The sequence below is a fragment of the Carica papaya genome, chromosome 2, assembly GCF_054855325.1.
Source record: "Carica papaya isolate Zhongbai chromosome 2, ASM5485532v1, whole genome shotgun sequence".
Classification (NCBI taxonomy): domain Eukaryota; kingdom Viridiplantae; phylum Streptophyta; class Magnoliopsida; order Brassicales; family Caricaceae; genus Carica; species Carica papaya.
In genome coordinates this window covers 22018543-22038290 of record NC_142310.1, presented here as the reverse complement: position 1 = coordinate 22038290, position 19748 = coordinate 22018543, and the positions used below count along the sequence as shown (strand labels likewise).

General features: G+C 34.4%; 1 protein-coding gene across 1 annotated transcript; it reads right to left on the bottom strand.

Moving 5' to 3' along the window:
- Positions 1-1761: 1761 nt before the first annotated feature.
- On the bottom strand, positions 1762-5340 carry LOC148268860 (uncharacterized). The gene is made up of 3 exons (XM_088212258.1): positions 5223-5340; positions 4967-5062; positions 1762-1958 (listed from the first exon to the last, which is right to left on the bottom strand). The coding sequence occupies exons 1-3, from the start codon at positions 5338-5340 to the stop codon at positions 1762-1764; spliced, it is 411 nt and encodes a 136-aa protein (XP_088068384.1).
- Positions 5341-19748: the final 14408 nt, after the last annotated feature.

The window sequence follows — 19748 nt, the reverse complement described above, 5'->3', positions numbered from 1 at the left end:
CTGGAGGAGTCGCCGCACCGGAGAGCCCTGCCGCCAGTGAGTTTCGATTTTTTTATATTTTTTCAGCCAACTAAGGTCCTTTAACGTATTTTCTCACAGGGATCGATGCAAAAATCGGCCGAATTCGGCCGAAAATAGCCAACCCGAGGCGGACCGTTGCTGTGCCAAAATTCTGAAATTTACCAAGTAGGCCCCAAGATTGATTTTAGGTTTGTTTGGGACATTTGTAGGTATTATTAGCGTATTTTAATTTCCAAAAAAAAAATCAGGAAACTTAAAAATTGCTCGTAAGCGCAGTCGAACAGTTTAACTTTTCAGGCATCAAATCGAGTAAGGATCCCTCACTGTATTCCCTATCATATAATTGAAGTTTAAATAAATAATAATATAGTATTTTGTGCGAATTTAGTAAATGTGCATAATTAATTACGTATTACTAATAGAGCTAAAACCGAAAACTGTTCTCTGATGATTTCTATTGATTTATTTTACAGTTTAAGGGCATGATAGTATCTGATTTATCAATTTTATGGTTTGAATGCATGTATTGCTGCCTTACGTGAGCACCGTTTAGTTGAAAAATTGAGATATGCTTGTATTCCCTTATGCATGTTTGTTTATTTGTGTGATTATGGTTGATTTGGAAAATGAAGACTAACGAAAAATGAAAAAGTTGTGTGGGAAGATGAATAGATGAAGACGGAAGTCTTACTAGATATCTTAGGAAATGGTGAACAGACTGAGTACATAGGAAATCCTACCGAGAACGTTATCTCATACCGGACTGTATATGAAGACATGATAATTTGGCGCTCATACCGGACGTGGTATGGGGACAGCCCGTAATTGAGATTTTAAATGAATGGGTTCGCGTGTAGCGGAGACATGCCTATGAACCCTCATTGATACTAGTAGGCTGGTGAAAAAGTGATAGTTATTATTTGGTTTATTGACGATATATATATAGACTTGCGATATGTGCTATGTTGCTGATTTTACATGAAATTATGATCTGTATAATATTAATTGTCTGCCTAAATTATTTTTATGAATCCCACTATGGTAAGTAAACGGTAAATTATTTTATTTTTGATAAACGAATTTATTTAAATTAAGTGCTCCATTAGTTGTTTTAATTTTATACCAACCTTTACTTCTATGTCAGTTATATAGTGTGATATCTTTACTGGGATAGTATAGCTCATCCCTTATTTAACCATTTCAGATCAAGAGGATCAGGTTCCAGAGTCCGATCCATAGGAAGATTGCGATTAGATGCTAGATTTTTTTATTTCTCGTTTATTTCCTTATTCTTATGTTTCTTTCAAAAGAGCGAATTCTGTAACGCTGTTTGGTACTTTAAGTTATTTGTATAAGGAATGTAAACTTTGAACATTTATTACGCTTTCACACTTTAATTGTCTTTTATTTCCTTTATATATTTTCGGAGTCGTTACAGACTTTCTATTGAAAGAACCACACCAAGTTCAGTTAAGAACTTTTTCATCCAAACAACTTCCTTAACAACTTCACTTGCTGCTATATATTATGTTTTGGTCACTGAATCAACTACCATAGCTTGTTTGGAATTTTGCCAACTCACTGCACCACCATTTAAGGTAAACACATAACTAGATATAGATTTGCTATCATTTTTATTTGAAGCAAAACTTGCATCGATATAATCTTCCAGTTTTAACTAAGATTCTACATAGATGATGAACTGGTCTTTAGTTCTTCTTAAGTACTTGATAATAGTCTTTACCACTTTCCAATATTTTCACCAGGATTTGCCTGATATCGACTAGTCACTTCCAATACATAAGTCACATCAAGACGTGTACATGTCATGGTGTACATGATAGCTCCCACTACATGAGCATACGAGACTCTACCCATGTGTTCTCTCTCTTTAGAGGTTTTAGGACAATTCTCTCTACTGAGACTAATTCCAGTGCCTATCAGTAGATAACCCTCTTTGGAATTTTTCATAGTAAACCTGTAACGGCCCCGGAAATTTAAATGAAGATGTATGTATTAAAAATCTTAAATGCGGAAGCAAAATAAAAATTTTGATTAACATCCCTTACACAATAACCATAAACGTATTTAACGTATGAAAGAATAAGCTAATTAAAAGAAATACTCAAAATAAAAACTGTAAATAGAACTATAAAATCTTTAGGCGTCTAACTCGCCGTCTTCCTGTGGAACGGGCTCAGGAACCACGTCTTCCTGATCTGAAATGGTTAAATAAGAAATGAGCTATACTAGCCCAGTAAAGACATCACACTATCTCACTGCCACAGAAGTAAAGGTTGGTAGAAAACAAAAACGACCAATGGAGCATAATTATTAACAAACTCATTTATCAATAATAAAAACTTTTACTGTCCACTTACCTCAGTGAGATTCATGAAAATATCATATGGAAACAATAACATTATAATTATCATAAAATCATATACGCTTTGTAACATAACACATGTTATACTTTGCACTTCAATAATCAGACAACAAATTTCCTCTTTTACCAGTCTACTAATATCCGTGGGGATCCATAGGGTGTCCCCGCTACACGTGAACTATTAACATTAATAATCTGATTACAGGGCTATCCACATACCCCGTCCGGTATGGGCGCCAAAACCATGAACATCAATACTCCGTCCGGTATGAGAGTGAAACGGGTCGTTCTCATACCCCGTCCGATATGGGCGCCAAAATCATAAATCTCAATACCCCATCCGGTATGAGGGTGAAACAGGCCGTCCCCATACCCCGTCCGATATGGGCGCCAAAACACATAAGGTCTCTATACTCCGTCCGATATGAGAGACCACGTTCCCGGTAGGGTTTCCTACGGATCCGGTCCGTCCACCATCTCCTAGGATATCTAGTCAGGTTGTCCACATTATCCATTTATCAATTCACATAACCTTTTTTCCATTTTCCTTGGTCTCAATTTTTCAATCATACACAAACACATAAACCAATAATAACATCAAACAAAACAACACAATATTGGGTTCATCATAATTCAAACCATAATAAAAGAAACCATGATTCATGCATACGAAACCATAAAATAAATACATCAAATACCATACTGCATTTAATACTGAAAAATATATCAAACAACAACTAACCGACAATATATCAGATTCGGGCTCCATTGACAACCTCAATCAATTATACATATCTATAAAGTCATAAAATACCGTTTTATTATTTATTAGGCTTTAATGTCGTGATAGGAAATAGGGTGAGAGATCCTTACTTGTTTTAGGGTCTGAAATCGGCTCTACTACAGTGCACTTACGAGTTGTCCTTAAATTTCTTGAATTTTCTTCGAAAAACTGAAACGCACTATCAGTACCTGCACGTGTCCCAAAAAACCCCAAGTCAGACCCAGTGCCCCTTTTTGGCCAATATCGAAGTTTCGACACGGCGGCTCCACCTTGCTCCGGCGACGGCACCGCCGCCCGTGGCGGCGATCCGCCACGGGTTGGCCGTTTTTGGCCGAATTCGGTCAAACCTGCATTGGTTCCTGCGATAAAACAACCCTGGGGCCCTCGGTGAGCCAAAAAATCACGAAAAATCGAGACTTACCGGTGGTTGAGCTCTCGAGTACGGCGGCTTCTCCGGCGCGAGTCGCGGTTTGATGTTTTGCTCCGATCAACCTGTAGAGAAAAGAACGGTGATCACAGTGGTGTAAAAATTATATTGAACAGGAACCGGAAAGGGCCTCATTGGAGACAAAAATCAAGGAAAGCTGCGGCGGCGCAGCTAAAATTCGGTGGTGTTTTCCAGCCGATTGGCCTGTGGTTTGGCTCCGATTTGGCCATAGGCGAATTCAGCATCAAAAAATGAGCCAATGGGAGAAAATTTTCCTCATTTGGCAGTCGAAAAACCCTCCGATGCGGTGGCGAGTGGCGGCGACTGGTTCTTTTTCTTCGACGAGGGTACTGGCGGCTAGGGTTTGGGGTCGGGGTTGGGTGAGGTTATTTATAACTTTTTCTTTTTAATCTCAGCCATCCATCACAATTTAATCTGGGCCGTCCGATCGCGATTAAAATGGAAATAAATCTGAGTCGTCCATCGCGATGCGATCTGGGCCGTCCGTGCGTGATTCAATCTGGGCCGTCCGCACGCATGAGATCTGGACCGTTCAATCGCGTGCACGCGGATCGCTCACGTGGCTCCGTTCCGCATGGCCTCCCGCATCAGCTTCCTTGCCACGCAGCGTGTTCTGGTTGGACGGGACTGCTGACGTGGCTGCTGCGTGGCACAACTTTTCTAAATTGCGTTTTGACCCCCGATTTCTGATTTTTCTTTCAAAAACACCCACAGAATCCAAATTTTCACCCTTTTTTTTCTAAAATCAATTTCAATTAAATCTCAAATATAATTTTACCCTATTTTATCATTATTATTATTTTTATTTTTATTAAATTAAATTAAATTAAGTTAACCACATAATTATTACAAAATAAATTAATCATTAAAATAAAAATAAAATCCAAAAAAAAAAGATTCCAATACCCAAAAATAAAAAATTTATTTTTGGGGTGTTACAAAATCTCTTCAAGATGGTGTCAATGTACATAGACTGAAAAAGTCTAAGCAACTTCTTAGATCTATCTTTATATATCTTTATTCCCAATATATAAGTTGTTTCTCCAAAGTCTTTCATGGAAAATTGTTCAAATAGCCAAATCTTAGATTTTGTAATGTTGGTATGCCATTCCCAATGAATAATATATCATCAACATACAACATTAAGAAAATAATTACACTCCCATTAACATTCTTGTACACACAATGTTCCTCTTCGCATCTAACAAAATTGAACTTTTGAATTGTTTTGTTAAAACGAATATTCAAACTCTGAGATGTTTACTTAAATCCATAAATGGATCTTTGTAGCTTAAATATTTTATCTGATCAGGCGAGGATATGAAACCTTCAGGTTGTGTCATATACACATCTTCTTCCAACTCACTATTTAGGAAAACTATTTTCACATCCCTTTGCCATATCTCATAATCATAATATGCAACTACAACAAGTACAATTTTAATTGATTTTAGCATTGCTATAGGTGAAAATGTTTCGTCACAATCGATTCCTTTTTTTTACGATATCCCTTAGCAACAAGACAAACTTTATAGGTCTCCACCTTTTCTTTGCTCCAATCTTTTTCTTAAAAACTCATTTACAACTAATAAACTTTATATCCTTTGAAGTTTTAACCAAAATCCAAACTTCATTAACCTTCATGGATTTCATTCTAGATTCCATGGCCTTTATCAATTTCTCATACTTAGAGCTTTGCATAGCCTCTTCATAGGTCTTGGGGTCATCATTATCCTAATTAACCTTATTTGATACATCATCTTGTACCATAAGATTCAACCTATCTGGTGCACGACGTTTTCTACAAGACATTTTAAGAAGTTCGTGTACAATTTGCTCACCTTATACTACATTAGGCTACTGTTTAATCTAATTTTAAACAGGTTCACTAACTAATTTTTTAACAAAATTTGTTTCTTGAACCTCAACCATTAGAGATGACAACTTCCTTGTCATCTTCAAAACATCTAGTAAAGGCTGCTCAACCTATTTCTCATTATCCTCTTCTTGTATTGATTCATTAGTTTCTTGAATTTCATCAAGTTCAATTCTTTCACCATGATTTTCTCCTAAAAGAAATTCTCATTCCAAAAAGGTTGTTGCTCTGGCCACAAACACTTTATGGTCAGGTGGGTGATAGAAATAATATCCCATTATTTCTTTGGGAAATGAATCTACACTTATAAGATCTTGAGTCAAGTTTATCGGTTTGCAATCTCTTAACATAAGCTAGACAACCCCAAACTTCAACATGTTTAAGGCTCAGTTTACATCATTTTCATATCTCATATGATATCGTAGAGACTGACTCAGTGGGTATTTTATTTAATAAATATGTTACAGTTTCTAAAGCATATCCTTATAAATTAATTGGAAGATCTGTAAACCATATCATTGATCTCACCATCTCTAATAAGGTGTGATTTCTTCTTTCGGATACATTATTATGTTGTGGCATTCTATAAGGGGTCCACTGTGAGAGAATCCCATTCTTTTTTATATATCCAATAAAATTATCACTAACCTATTCTCCTCCTCTATCATATCTTAGCACTTTAATGCTTTTACCAGTATGTTTTTCAACTTCATTATGGAATTTTTTGAACATTTCAAAAGACTCAGATTTGTGTTTCATAAGATATATAAATCCATATTTTGAAATATCATCAGTGAAGGTGATAAAGTAAGAATATCCTCATCTGACTCGAATTTTCATGGGCCACAAACATTAATATGAATTAGTCTCATTAATTCATAAGTTCTTTCTCCATTTCCAATAAATGGAAATTTATTCAAATTTTTTTTGAGACAATATTCACAAGTTGGATATATTCACAATCATATTTGTCAAGGTAACCTTCCAAGTATAACTTGTTTATTCTTTTCTCTTCAATATGACCAAGCCTACAATGCAAAAGATATGTATGATTTACTTGATCATCTATTTTTCTCTTAAGACTAGAAATATGCAAAACTAAGTTTTCATTCATATAAGATAAGATATAAATACCATGTTGGAGATAACCATTTGCATATAAATTATCATCATGATAATATAACAAATTTCATTATTCAAAATAATACGAAAACCATCTTGGTCCAAAAAAGGTATTAAAATTATGTTCGAAATAAATTTAGGAATGTAATAACAATCTTCCAACAAAAGTATTCTGCCCATAGACATCCGAAGATAAATTGATCCTACAATTAGAACTGCAACTTTTGCACCATTCTCAACTTGAAGGTTAACTTCTTATTTCTTCAATCTTTTATTAATTTGTAGTCCCTGCAACGTATTACAAATGTTAGAATGACTACCGATATCTAATAAGCATATAGACGAATTAATGAAGTTAAAGAAATCATGAAAACACTTTTTATTAAGGTCTCACATTGTTTCTTATCTTTTAGATATGCAAGATACTCCTTGCAGTTTTTCTTCTAATGTTATTTCTTCTCGCAGAAGAAATATTCAGCATCATATTGGTTAGTTTTTCTCTTAACTTTAGGTTTGGTCACACCACCCTTAGGTGCAGTGGGCTTCTTCTTGAGTTTCTTTTGACCCTTACCCTTCTTATTAGAAGAGTTGCCAACCAACATGACAGTTTCTTTCTTCTTATCAGATGTAATTTGATTTCCATAATTAATCAACATATTGAGCATCTCATAAAGATCACAATCCATTTTATGCATGTTGAAATTAATAATGAATTGTAAAAAGGATTAAGGTAGTGGTTGCGTGATCAAATCTTGAGAAAGCTTTTTACCAATGTGCACCCTAATTTTTGACGTTCTTCAATAAGACCAATCATGTTCAAAACATGGTGCCCAACTGGAGAGGTTGCAGTCAACCTGAATCCAAACAAAAACTTAGATAGCTAGTATCTCGCTGTCATACTTTGTGCACCACACATCTTCTTAAGATGTTCGATGATTCCACGGGGATCCATATCCTCATGTTTTCTTTAGAGTTCAGAACTCATAAAATAAAAAATGATGCATTTAACAATAAGACAATCTGTCAAGTATTTCTAAAAATCCTTAACTGTCTCAGCATCGTCATCAGGTGGGGTCTCTCTAGCAGGCTTATAAATCATATCAATAAACTTTTCATGCATGAGAACAATTCTCAAGTTTTGGTACTAACTATCAAAATTTAGTCCAACCAACTTGTTGGCATCAACTAACTTGTTGAGAAATATGAAATTAAGAAAAGAAAATGTAACAATATAAGAACATATTTACATATATCATAAAGAAATGAATTTTTATTTAAATATTATTTTCACTAAATAAATCAAACAATTTTAAGAAATTTATATTTTAATTTAGTGAAATAAGAAAATCATCTAACAATATGAATTAGTACATTGGTAGTCAAATCGATCCTCACACATATTTTAAAGGTAAGTACTCTTACCAATTCTATCCATATATAACTTCTATAAATTGCTCTATACAAAATAGTCCCCAGGTTGTCAGATCGTTCTTATTGGTATACTTAAATTCAACCATCAAAATAACAAACAATTAATAAAATTTTATATTTTTCAAGTAATCCAGAAAATTAGTATAAAATTAAAATAATTATTTTCATATATACATCTTATTTAATAAATAATTTTATTTTATTCTCGAACTAAAAATCTTCTACTTGTCAAATTATTCCTTATAAATAAAAAATAAATAAATTTATTTATTTTGATAGTAACTTATATAATAAAATATCTTATATTTAATTATCATGAACTTAATTTTAAATTAAAAAACATAATTATCAAAATAATTATAAAAATATAATAATCAAATCACTAGTATAAAATTAATTTTCTTTAAATTATTTACATATGCAATTAGTTCTAATAAATTTACATCACATGTAACAATTAATTCAAAATTACACAAATAATAAATATATATGAAATAATTAAATAAAAATTAAATATGTTAACGATATATATTTACAACTATTAAAATATAAAAAAATATTCTAAAAATTGTTATAAATATATAAACAAAATATTAAAAAAAAACAATTTCCACCCACACATTAGATATATATATATATATATACATCTCGCATATGTATATAAGCGTAAGATGGCGTCAGGGGTTACAACCCCAAATTAATTTTTTATTTAACACATTATATATATATATATCCAAGGGGTACAGCCCAATCCAATTTGCCCTTTCCCTTTTTCCTTTTTTCTTTTTTTACCACCCATATTAAATATATATACACATATATTTTGGAGGGCGGTAGGGGCTACATCCCAATTTTTTTTTTTTCCACATTATATGTATATCTTATATATATATTTATCGTGCCCTAATTTTTCCAGCAGTCCTAATTTTTCCAGCAGTCCCAAAGATTATGTGTATATATATTGCAGTTGCCCTAATTTTTCAGTAGCCGCCAAATATTATGTGTATGTATATATCTCATATATATATATATATATTGCCCTAATTTTTGCAGCAGCTCAATTTAATATATATATGTCTCATATATATATATATATATATATATATGCTGATGACAATTAAACATTTTTTTTAATTCATCATATAAATAAAAAAATATTCCAAACAAAATCAAAATAATCGAATAATACTTCTCATATTTTAACTCTTCAAATATTTAAAATATAATATCAAAAATTAAAATTTAGCAATATAATTTAAACACAAAATTCATGACTCTGATACTACCAAATAATTGTAATATGTTCATAACACGCAGCAGAAAATATAAATAATCTAATATGCTCTATTTGTACTTTAAAAATTATATTGTAAATTAAAAATTAATTATAAAACATATTTAGTAACGAATTCTTAAATTAAAATTATTTTAAAATACGAAAACTCTATTATTATAATAGCCATACATATTATATTATTTCACTAATAATATAATAATCAAGAAATATAAATATTAATTTTTTATTTCTAAAATAAAAATATTCAATTTGTCTCTAATATTAATTATATCTCCGTGCTACTAAAGAATATAATAATATTTTATTTAGATCAAACTGGTAGCAAATTGGTCAAATCAATAGTAAATTGATAAAACTAATTTACTAATTAAGGTTAATGTATAACAACACTCTTTAACAACTGAATAACATAAAGTGTACAATTACTTTTAAGAACCTCCTAAAGAATTATGTAATATTTTCTTTCTTCATTATTGCTACAGGTTAACCCTAGGATATAGTTTAACTGTTAAATATCAATATAAAACCAACTATATTTCATATTAATTATAATTGATTGATGAAAGACATAAAAAAATTATTTTCTTCTTTCATTCAATTGCCTTTGCGAATGTATTAATTTAATCATTATAATAAGTGGCAACATAAAGTTTAAACTGACTACTAAAGTTGACAGATTCTGTCTTGGTCAATCATTAATTTTACAAATATTTAATTACACTCACTATTCTTTCAACTATAGTTTTATGGCAATAAATATCCAAAATTTTGGTATGATAAATGACTTGTTAATTATTATGATGATCTCAGGTTAATGAAAATTCTTACATCTTATCATTTTAAAAGAATATTTTATTAACAATTTAAAATAATATTAATCATTAGAAATTCTCAATTGAGTTGATTAAATGATCATATCTCAATATGCATTATCTATATATGTGATTTAGTTAATGAGATCAACTAATCTTCATCTTATAGAGAGCACCACATATATATTAGTCTTATCGAATTATTAATGTTCTATTTTAATGATCCAACGAACAAGAACATTTTATATTAAATCATTAAAGATTTACTTTTATTATTAAGATCTCAATCTTGATTTAAAATCTCTAAATTTAATTAAGCACTTTATCATATAAATTAAATAATAAGATAATAAATATGATAATAAAAATATTATTGTCATATATTAAAATAAATTGTCAAATAAAAATGTATTTAATATATTATATAAATAATTGGATCTTGAGCATAACAATTATATCCCTAACATGTGGTCCATGGTGTACATTTTGCTTGGAATCAATTGGGTTATTGCGAGGAGTGTTAGGGATAAATTATGGGCTTGGGGGAGTGTTTGCAAATGAAAAAATATGTTAATCTCATCCCTTTGACCATTTTTGGGGTTTTGTGAAAAGAGAGAAATATGAGGGCTTTTGATAGAGTGGAGTGGAGGTTTGTAAATTAAGAGATGGGTGGTTTCATTATTTTGGTCCGGGTCATGATATCATCAGGGTGGCGGATTGGTACATTGTTGATATTCTGACTAACTTGTATATTTCTTTGTATATAAGTGGTACTTCCTTGGTACCATTGATTCTTTAATACAGTTTTATAGTTTTGTACCCAAAAAAAAGCCATTGTTTCTTTCTTCATGCTGAGAACCCAACGAAACAATAAATTATGCTTTCAAGATAAAAGAGTTCAATGGAAGCAATAAATGATTTTTTTAAAAAAAGAGAAAAACTCATGCAATTAAATGACACTTAAAACCAATAGCAATAAAGCTAAATGACTTAAGTCATCAATGACAGATAATCAAGAATATAATAGTCCCAATATAATTTAGTTGTTATATCATCATCAAGATTTTCATTCAAATCAATCTCCCAGAAATAGTGAGCTCAAGCATTTCTCAAATACTTCATATTAAAAAACCAAACAAGTATATATTAGCATAAACATTCGCTTTCTTTTTACTATGCTTACTGCTACTTTGAAGTAAGATAAAATGCATGTTCAAGAATCTATAATCTCCATTCCATTTCAAGATAGAAGAATAACTATGTACTGAGATTAAAATAAAAAAGTACTTAAATTTCAGTAATACTTATTGCTTCAATAGAGTAATAGCACCTCATCGTTTTTTTCTTCTTTCTTCTTTAGGCTAGTTCATCATGAGCTTCTTCTAGATCCTTCTTCTTCACACATAAAACACCTCCATCTTGAATCCTCACGCATACAACTCTCTCCTTCGTCGTCACCCACCTGCAAGATGAAAGAAAGAAAAATAAGAAGAAGACACCATCCAAGGAACCCATGGGCTGTTTTTAAAGCTGTAAAAGCCCAAAATTTTATTGAATGTAAATATTGAATCAATGAAATATAAGCAGAAACAATTGAGAATTTAGGGTTTACATTCCTTACATAATAAATTAGAATATCTAATAGGGTTATGAGAATGTCTCTTAAAGTAGAATAAAATAACAGAAATAGAAATATAACTATAAGGTCAACCTCTGCAGGGCAACTCCGATGGGATGCGAGAGGCAACTTTTAGTTGCTAACTTTCTTACTGTTCAAGATCTGGATTTTACTCTTCCTGATCTGAAATAGTTAAATAAGAAAAATGAGTTACACTAACCCAATAAGAATGTCAACACTTAACAATTGATACAGAAAACCAAAGGTTAGTAAAAATCACAAAACAACCAATAGAGCCATTTTTCTTTTTTGGTAAATTCATTTAATGTAAAAACGTAAGTTTTATTCCCACCTTTTAAGTTTTCAATTTCGACTTCTGAAGAATATAATCAAGATAATAATTTATTATACATTCTGAGGACTAATAATAATTAGACTTTATCTTTTTACCTACTTACCGGTACCTCTGGGGATCCATAGGAGTTCCTCCTACACGTGGACCCAATCTTATCAATTAACCGGTTATTTTCATACCTCGTTCGATAATAGGCACTAAACATACCACCGCCTTAATACCATATCCGATATGAGGATGAACAAATACTTCCCAACCCCTTCCGGTATGGGACTTCTTAGCTCTGTTCGACTAAGGTAACGTCCGAGGTAGGGTTTGTCCTATGTACAAGGTCTATACATTATTTTTCATGATACCTGGTAAGCCTTTATATACATGTTCACATCATCAACTAGCCACTAAGTACACACAACCCTGTTATAAAATCCATAGTGATATATTCCAATTTCCACTTCGGGATTGGTAATGGATGAAGTAGCCCACCTAAGCGTTGATGCTCTGCCTTGACCTGCTGAGCTACAAGGCACTTAGAGACGTAATCAACAATTTTTTTTTTCATCCCGCTCCACCAAAATCGGGGTCGCATACTTTGATACATCTTAGTACTTCCGAGATGCATGGTGAACCTTGAACAATAAGCCTCTGTCATGATATTCATTTTTAGTTCACTGTCATTTAGAACACATACCCTATCCTAGAATCTGAGTAACCCATCGACAGAGACTCATAATTCTGAATTTAAACCCTGTTCTATATCCTTTATTCTTTGAATCTATTTGGTTTGGACTGATAGATGGGCAAGACATGTGACCTTTTCAAATCCCTGAGCTGTATATGTTGCGCAGCTTTTATTATCCTATATCCAGAAACCATCATGTGAGCCAACATACCTGCACTCTTCCTATTGATAGCATTGGCTACCACATTATCCTTACCTGAGTTATACAAGAGTTTACAATCATAGTCATTGAGGAGCTTTATCCAATGCCTCTAATGCATGTTGAAATCCTTTTGGGTGAATATATGTTTTAAGCTCTTATGGTCTGTATAAATCTCAAATGTCTCTCCATATAAGTAGTGGTGTCAGGTCTTCAAGGCATACATAATGGCAGCAAGTTCCAAGTCATGAGTGGGATAATTATTTTCATGAGTTCTCAACTACTTGCACCTATTGGTTATGACCTTTATGTGCTGCATTAGAACATAACCCATTCCTTGGTAGGACATATCACTTTTCCTTGCGAATGTGACTCCAACACCTTAAGGAGATATATTGTGCCGAATGAACTCATTATCCTATAATTCTTTGATCTGTTTTTTTAGTTCTTCCATCTCGACACGACTTATTTGGTAGGGGATAATTGAAATGGGCTGAGTTCTAGGCTGAAGATCGATGACAAATTTAACTTTCCTATACATCGGTAGTCTTGGTAGTTTATCGGGAAATACGTCCGAAAAATCTTGGATTGCAGGAATCTTTTGAATGCAAATTTCTTTTTTTAGACTTGTTTAACGTAGAAAAGAATAGATGAGTTAAAGCATTTGATAAACAATGCAGTTACCATGAGTGAACAATATCTAAAATGTTTATTAACTTGCGAAGGACTATCCGTTAAGAAGGTTTAATACAAGTTTCTTATGAAAATAATTTACAGTTGCGTGAAATGCCGCTAACCTGTTCATTCCCAGAATTACATTGAAATCTCTCGTGTCTAGTGTTATCAGATCTACACTCAATTGTTTGCATGCTATTTTTACGATACAAGCTTTGTATATGACTTTTTCTAATAGTGTCTCACTCTCAGGTGTAGGCATAAACAATATAGAATTAAGGCTTTCAGGTAACGCATTTAAATTTTTTGTAAAAACATGTGAAACAAAAGAATGTGAAATATTAGTATCAATTAAAACATGTGCAGGGTGATAACAAATAATGTACGTACCTTGTATTACATCCGGGTTGGCTTTAGCATCCTGCTGGGAGAGGGTATAGACTTTGCCCCAAACTGGAGGTCTGGTCTAATTCTGATTCTGCGGACACTCTCTTGCGTAGTGTTGGGAATTTCAGCATATGCAACAGGTGTTGTTGAGGTGATAACAAGGTCGTTCTCCATAGTCCTTGCCACAGTGCTAGTAAGTCCTGCTGCGTCCTGTTGTCGGGGTCTGAGGAGGAGCTTGAGTCACGGATCTAGGTCTCTTGTTCTTCTGATTCGGTGTAGTAGGTGCTGGCCTGCGATGTGGAACCGGGGGCCTAATATTGCCCACTGCTGGAGAAAAAATATGGAGGTTCCTTTCTACCAGTTGTGCCTTGACCAAAACTGCTGAGTAGGTGCTGAACTCGACTACATATAGTTGTTGTCTAATCTCAGGACAGAGGCTCCACTCAAACTTTCTCATTTTCTGTCTTAATCCATCATGCTCATAGGAGAGTATCGACCCAACTCCAGGAAGTTTTGGGCATACCTAGACATTGTCATATCACCTTGGACCAGGTGTGCAAACTCTATCTCCTTCAAATTGTGAATGTGTTCTAGGAGGTACTCTACATTGAAAACTGCTATGAACTGTTCCCAGGTGACCAAAATGGGTAAGGTGGTCTGTTTCACTTGCCACCAATGCCCTGCCTCACCCACAAACATATTAGTGGCAAGTATGACCTTCTATTCGGGAACTACCCCAAGAATTATAAAGGTCTTATCTGTCTTCGCTAACTAGTACTCAGCTTCTTCAAAAGTGGGTACCCCTACAAAAGTAGATGAATTAAGTCTTTTGCACCTTTCAATGTAGTTTGGGTCCATTACAGGTGGAGCTAGGTCCTGTTGACGAGGAACTAGGTTATCTTGAGGAAGGGCCGGGTGACCCTGTGGTGGCACCTGGTTGTATGATGGGGGTATTGGATTGCACTGTGGCGGTGTCAAATGATACAGTGGAGGAGCAAGGTTGTACCGATGTGGCACTTGATCCTCTCATTGTAAGGGTGGTTCATACTGTGGTAGTAGTGGAGGATTAAACAGCATCTCGAATAGTCTCGTTCCTTGAAATATTTTAATAATAAATAATTTAAAAAAATTTAATTTCTAATTTTTATTTGAAATTTTGAAGAAAATTATGTTTTGAGTGTATTTGAAAACATTTTAAAAAAACATGATTAAAGTAAAAATAAGAAACGGCTTATTTGAAAAGAAATATGAAAAACTGGGGCAAAAGTGAAAATAACATAAAAAAAGGCCACGTGGATCGCCACGCCAGCAGCACGGTCGGTCGTCGTGTCCCACGTGGCAGACACGCGAGAAGTCATACGGGCGATCTGCTTGTCAACGGATCCAATGGCCAAGATCTCCTCCCGCGTGCATGGATGGCTCAGATCCGTTTTCTCTTCAGACGCGATCGAACGATTGGATTTAATCTGATCATGCTGCCTAAATTTGAACCCAAAATAAAAGCGATCCGATGATTGGAATTGTGCCATGTGTCCTTGCATGGATGGCCTAGATCGACGTAGAGAGTGTATTTAGACATCACTTCCTAGAAAACATTAACCTTGCCGCACCTCACCCCATTGAAGAAGAAGAAGAAGCGTGGTCGAAAGGAAAGCCGACCACCGTCGCCGCCGACATCGGTGATGTGAGTTTTTTCCACCTTTCGCTTTGAAATTTGATTATAAGCATCCGCACACCCATATCGGAGCCGAAAAACCAAAAGAAAAGTAAAAAATCAGGAGCGGAGCTTGGTCAAACCGCTGCACCCATGACCCAAAACCGCTCCGGTGAGGCCGATCCTGCTTCCCATTTCCTTACATATTCCGACCAGTGTATCCCTAACCCTTTTCTGGTACAAGTCGACCAAAGAAAATCTCTGGCCGCGAAAGAGGAATGGCGGAGCTGCTACACCAGAAAACCACCCTGCCGGTAAGCCTTAGTTTTTCCTTTTTATCGGCCAATCGAGGCCACCTAACCTCTTCTTTTGTAAGTTTTTGCATAAAAATGGCTGAAACCGTCCGAAATCAGCCAAACCGAGATGAGATGCCGCTGTAGATGGAGCACGGCTACACCGCCATGTCGGAACCCTGAAGGTAAAAAAATTTCAAAACCCTAATTTTGGCCTTTTTTTTAGTATTTCGGGGTATGTGACTCGATTTTTCGATTTTTTTAAAAAAACCCAAGAAATTCGAGAACTGTCGGGAAGTGTAGTGCACACAAACCCGGGATAAGAATCTCTCACCTTTTTCTCTTGTTATGATTAATTAAAGTTTAATAAATAATAATGGCGTAATTTATGAATATTAAAAACCCTAATTAATTAAATACAGGTCATTAGTGGAGCTGGTAACTTGTCAGTACGAAATTATTTATTTTATCTATACTGTTCATTTATTGCAGGATTGTTATTGTTTGCTTACCACATGTACTTTAATTCATAGGTTTATTTTCCTTCTCATTTATTGATTTACTTAACTGTTTATCCCTTTCTATTGATTAGTTTAAAATAAATGCCCTGATCACGTTTTTTGTTAGTTATTAAAGTATAAATAATTACTGTCTGTTTAATTGTTTCTCTATTATTATGTATATATGAAATGAGATGGTTGTGTGTACTTGGTGGTTTATTGATGATGTGAACATGTATATAAAAGGCTTACCGGGTATCATGGAAAAGGTTGTACCTAGGATAAGCCCTGCATGCAGTAGGCTTGCGCGCATGGCACCCAGCACGCTAAGGCTTTGCGCACACTTAGGGGCTAGCCTGTGCGCGCGACAATAGGCTTGTGCGCCCGCAAGCTAGCCTGCAGCGCATCGACTGGAGCATTGCCACCTCGGGCAGTGCGCCGCCGGCGCAGGAGGTCCTCCTCCCTCGTTTTTTATGCTAAGTATCTTTTTCTCCTCTCTTTTCACTGGATTTTATCACTTGGCGCGAATCTAACGGTTTCGAAATTCTATAAATTGCCTTCCCCCTTCCATTCCTCTCCACACTTCTATTTCTTATATTTTTAGAAGTCTTAGAGAAAGAGAGAGAGAGATAGTAATTTAGTGAGAGAATAAGAGAAAGAAAGAAAAATGGTGAATAAGAAATCATTGAGGTTTCGGTAAAGAATCTAGTATTACTTTCGACGTCTTAAGAAGTATTTTTAGATAAACTAATTTAATATGATTGTTATTTTGTTTGTTTTGTATGCCTCTGGGTTCAGATGAGTCGAATTCTTCTTATTTTCAAGTATTTTATGTGAATTGCAGTCACTTGATGAATTTACATATAATAAATATAATATATAATCGATAACAGTAAAAGTAAAAAAATAATAAAAAGAGAAAAGTGGAATGAAGCCTGTATGGTCCGAAATGTATTTGTATCGACATACACATTGCATCAATTGTCTCGTTAGACTTTTTATCTCTGAAGGGTATTTGTGCTCCTTATCCTTCGAGGTATTGATTTTCTCCTCTCCTATATGGTCTGAAAAGACATAAGAGGACCACTTCAACTAGATCACGGCATACCCTCTAACAAGAGCGGTGTCGCACTACCTGTAGGGATCACCTGTGGCTAAATAATATCATGACTATAGATATCTGTTAGGGCCACTTTGGCTGGTACGACCGTGGTCATAAATTGTACTATGGTTTGGCCAGTAAGAAATGGACCGAACAAATTGTCGTATGTGTATCTGATCTAATCATTCAACTTAGATAGTTAAAAATATGTATATGCCCTTAGAGATAGAAATTGTAACAACTTCGCAAAGCATTACACGAAAATCTTTGTATTTTATGATTTATTTAATTTTCTCTATTATCTAGCATAATGTATGTTTGATTTTCTGTGCTAACGTATCATTTTTTTTAATAAATAAATGGTTTTTTATAATGTGAGATAGGTAAACGAGGAAGTTGAATGGTAAGATAAAATAATAAATATTTGAAATCTTACGATGTTAATTTAATATTGTTTTCCTTACTGAGCATATAGAACTCACTTTTTCTATACCCCCCCAGATGAGGAAGAAAATGAGGAACCACATGCAGACCTACTATTAGAAGTCTATGAGGATCTCTTGGATCCACAAGTTTAAGTGTATGACTGTTTCCGTACTCCAATGAATCCAATAGCATAGTGAAAGAAGTGACCCTTATGTTTTGTATTTTGTAGCCACTTTTGGCCTCAGTTTATATATGTATTTGGAACTTATATATATTTGTAAGAAATTTATTATGATTTGATTCCCCTGCATAAATTTTATCAGGTACTCGTTATTCTAAATCTGTATCTGATACTCGTTTGCCTTAATTAACACTTGGGATGTAACAGATGGTATCAGAGCAGAATTTCGCGGAACAAATCCCTAGAACTGATGTGTAGGGTAGATGAACCTTTTAGAGTACCTAGGAAAGAAATAAGTCATCTTATTAAATATTAAACCTCCAACTCGTGTCTTCCTTTCTTTTGTAGGAATGACGCAAGAAAGATCATCCGTAGAGCGTACTAAACGACTTGAAGCCCTGGATCATCCGACCAAGACTGAGTTCGCAGAACTTTTGTAAGCCATCCAAGGATTAACTGCAGCCATAGGATAAAACCAGGCCAACCTTTATCCTCCCCCTATCCCTGAATTTCGAAACACAAATCGGTCTATCTTCCACAATATAGCAAAGTTTAGGAGACATAACCCCCCACACTTTGAAGGTGACCCTAATCCGTTAATAGGTGAAACTTGAATCCTATAAATAAAGAAGCTCTTCTCTTTCTTAGACCTGGCCGAAGAATAAAAAGTCCCTTTTGCAGCTTTCATGTTAAACGATGAAGCCAAACACTAGTGGCGACTTAAGAAAGAAGTCCTACCTACCCCAACTACCTGTGAAGTTTCTTTGATAACTTCGTCCTTGCCTATTTTCGAAAAAAAAGAGGAAAAATTCCAGGACCTCCACCAATGAAGCCTGTTTGTAGCCTAATATGCAACCCGTTTTGTTCAACTGTCTAGGTTTGCCCCTTTGATGGTTACCCTCGAAAATCGAAAAGGTAGGAAGTTTTTCAAAGGCATTCGTGCTGACATTTATGACTGGGTCGCAATGCTAAGACCCATCTCGTATGCGGAGGTGCTTGAACATGCCCAGTTTGCTGAAGATCTTATCTCAGCCAAGCACCAACACTTTACCCGAGTCTGTGCCCAACAATAACCCCAACAGCTTAGAAAAAGATTACCTAATCCAATAAGTAACTCTCCAGAAAAATGAACCAGAATTGCCCTTCCTCCTACCTTACTCCTATCTACAACACCACCTTGCCAAGCTAACCAACCCTATCAATATTGTGGTCGCTTGCATGGTGACCTGCCATGTCGGTATATCAATAATGCCTGTTATCAGTGCAAAAGCATCCAACACCTCATAAAATATTTTCCTCAACGACCAAAGGATGTAGCCTGACCCGTAGCACAAGGTCAAGTGTACCACTTAGATGAATTTGATGTCCTTCCTACTCCTGTCCTCATCCAGGGTATGCTCTCTATTCGTAATACTTTCTCCAAGATTTTGATCGATACTGGTGCAACTCACTCTTTTACTTCCTATACATTTGCTTATAACCTAAAATTTAGACCAGAAGTT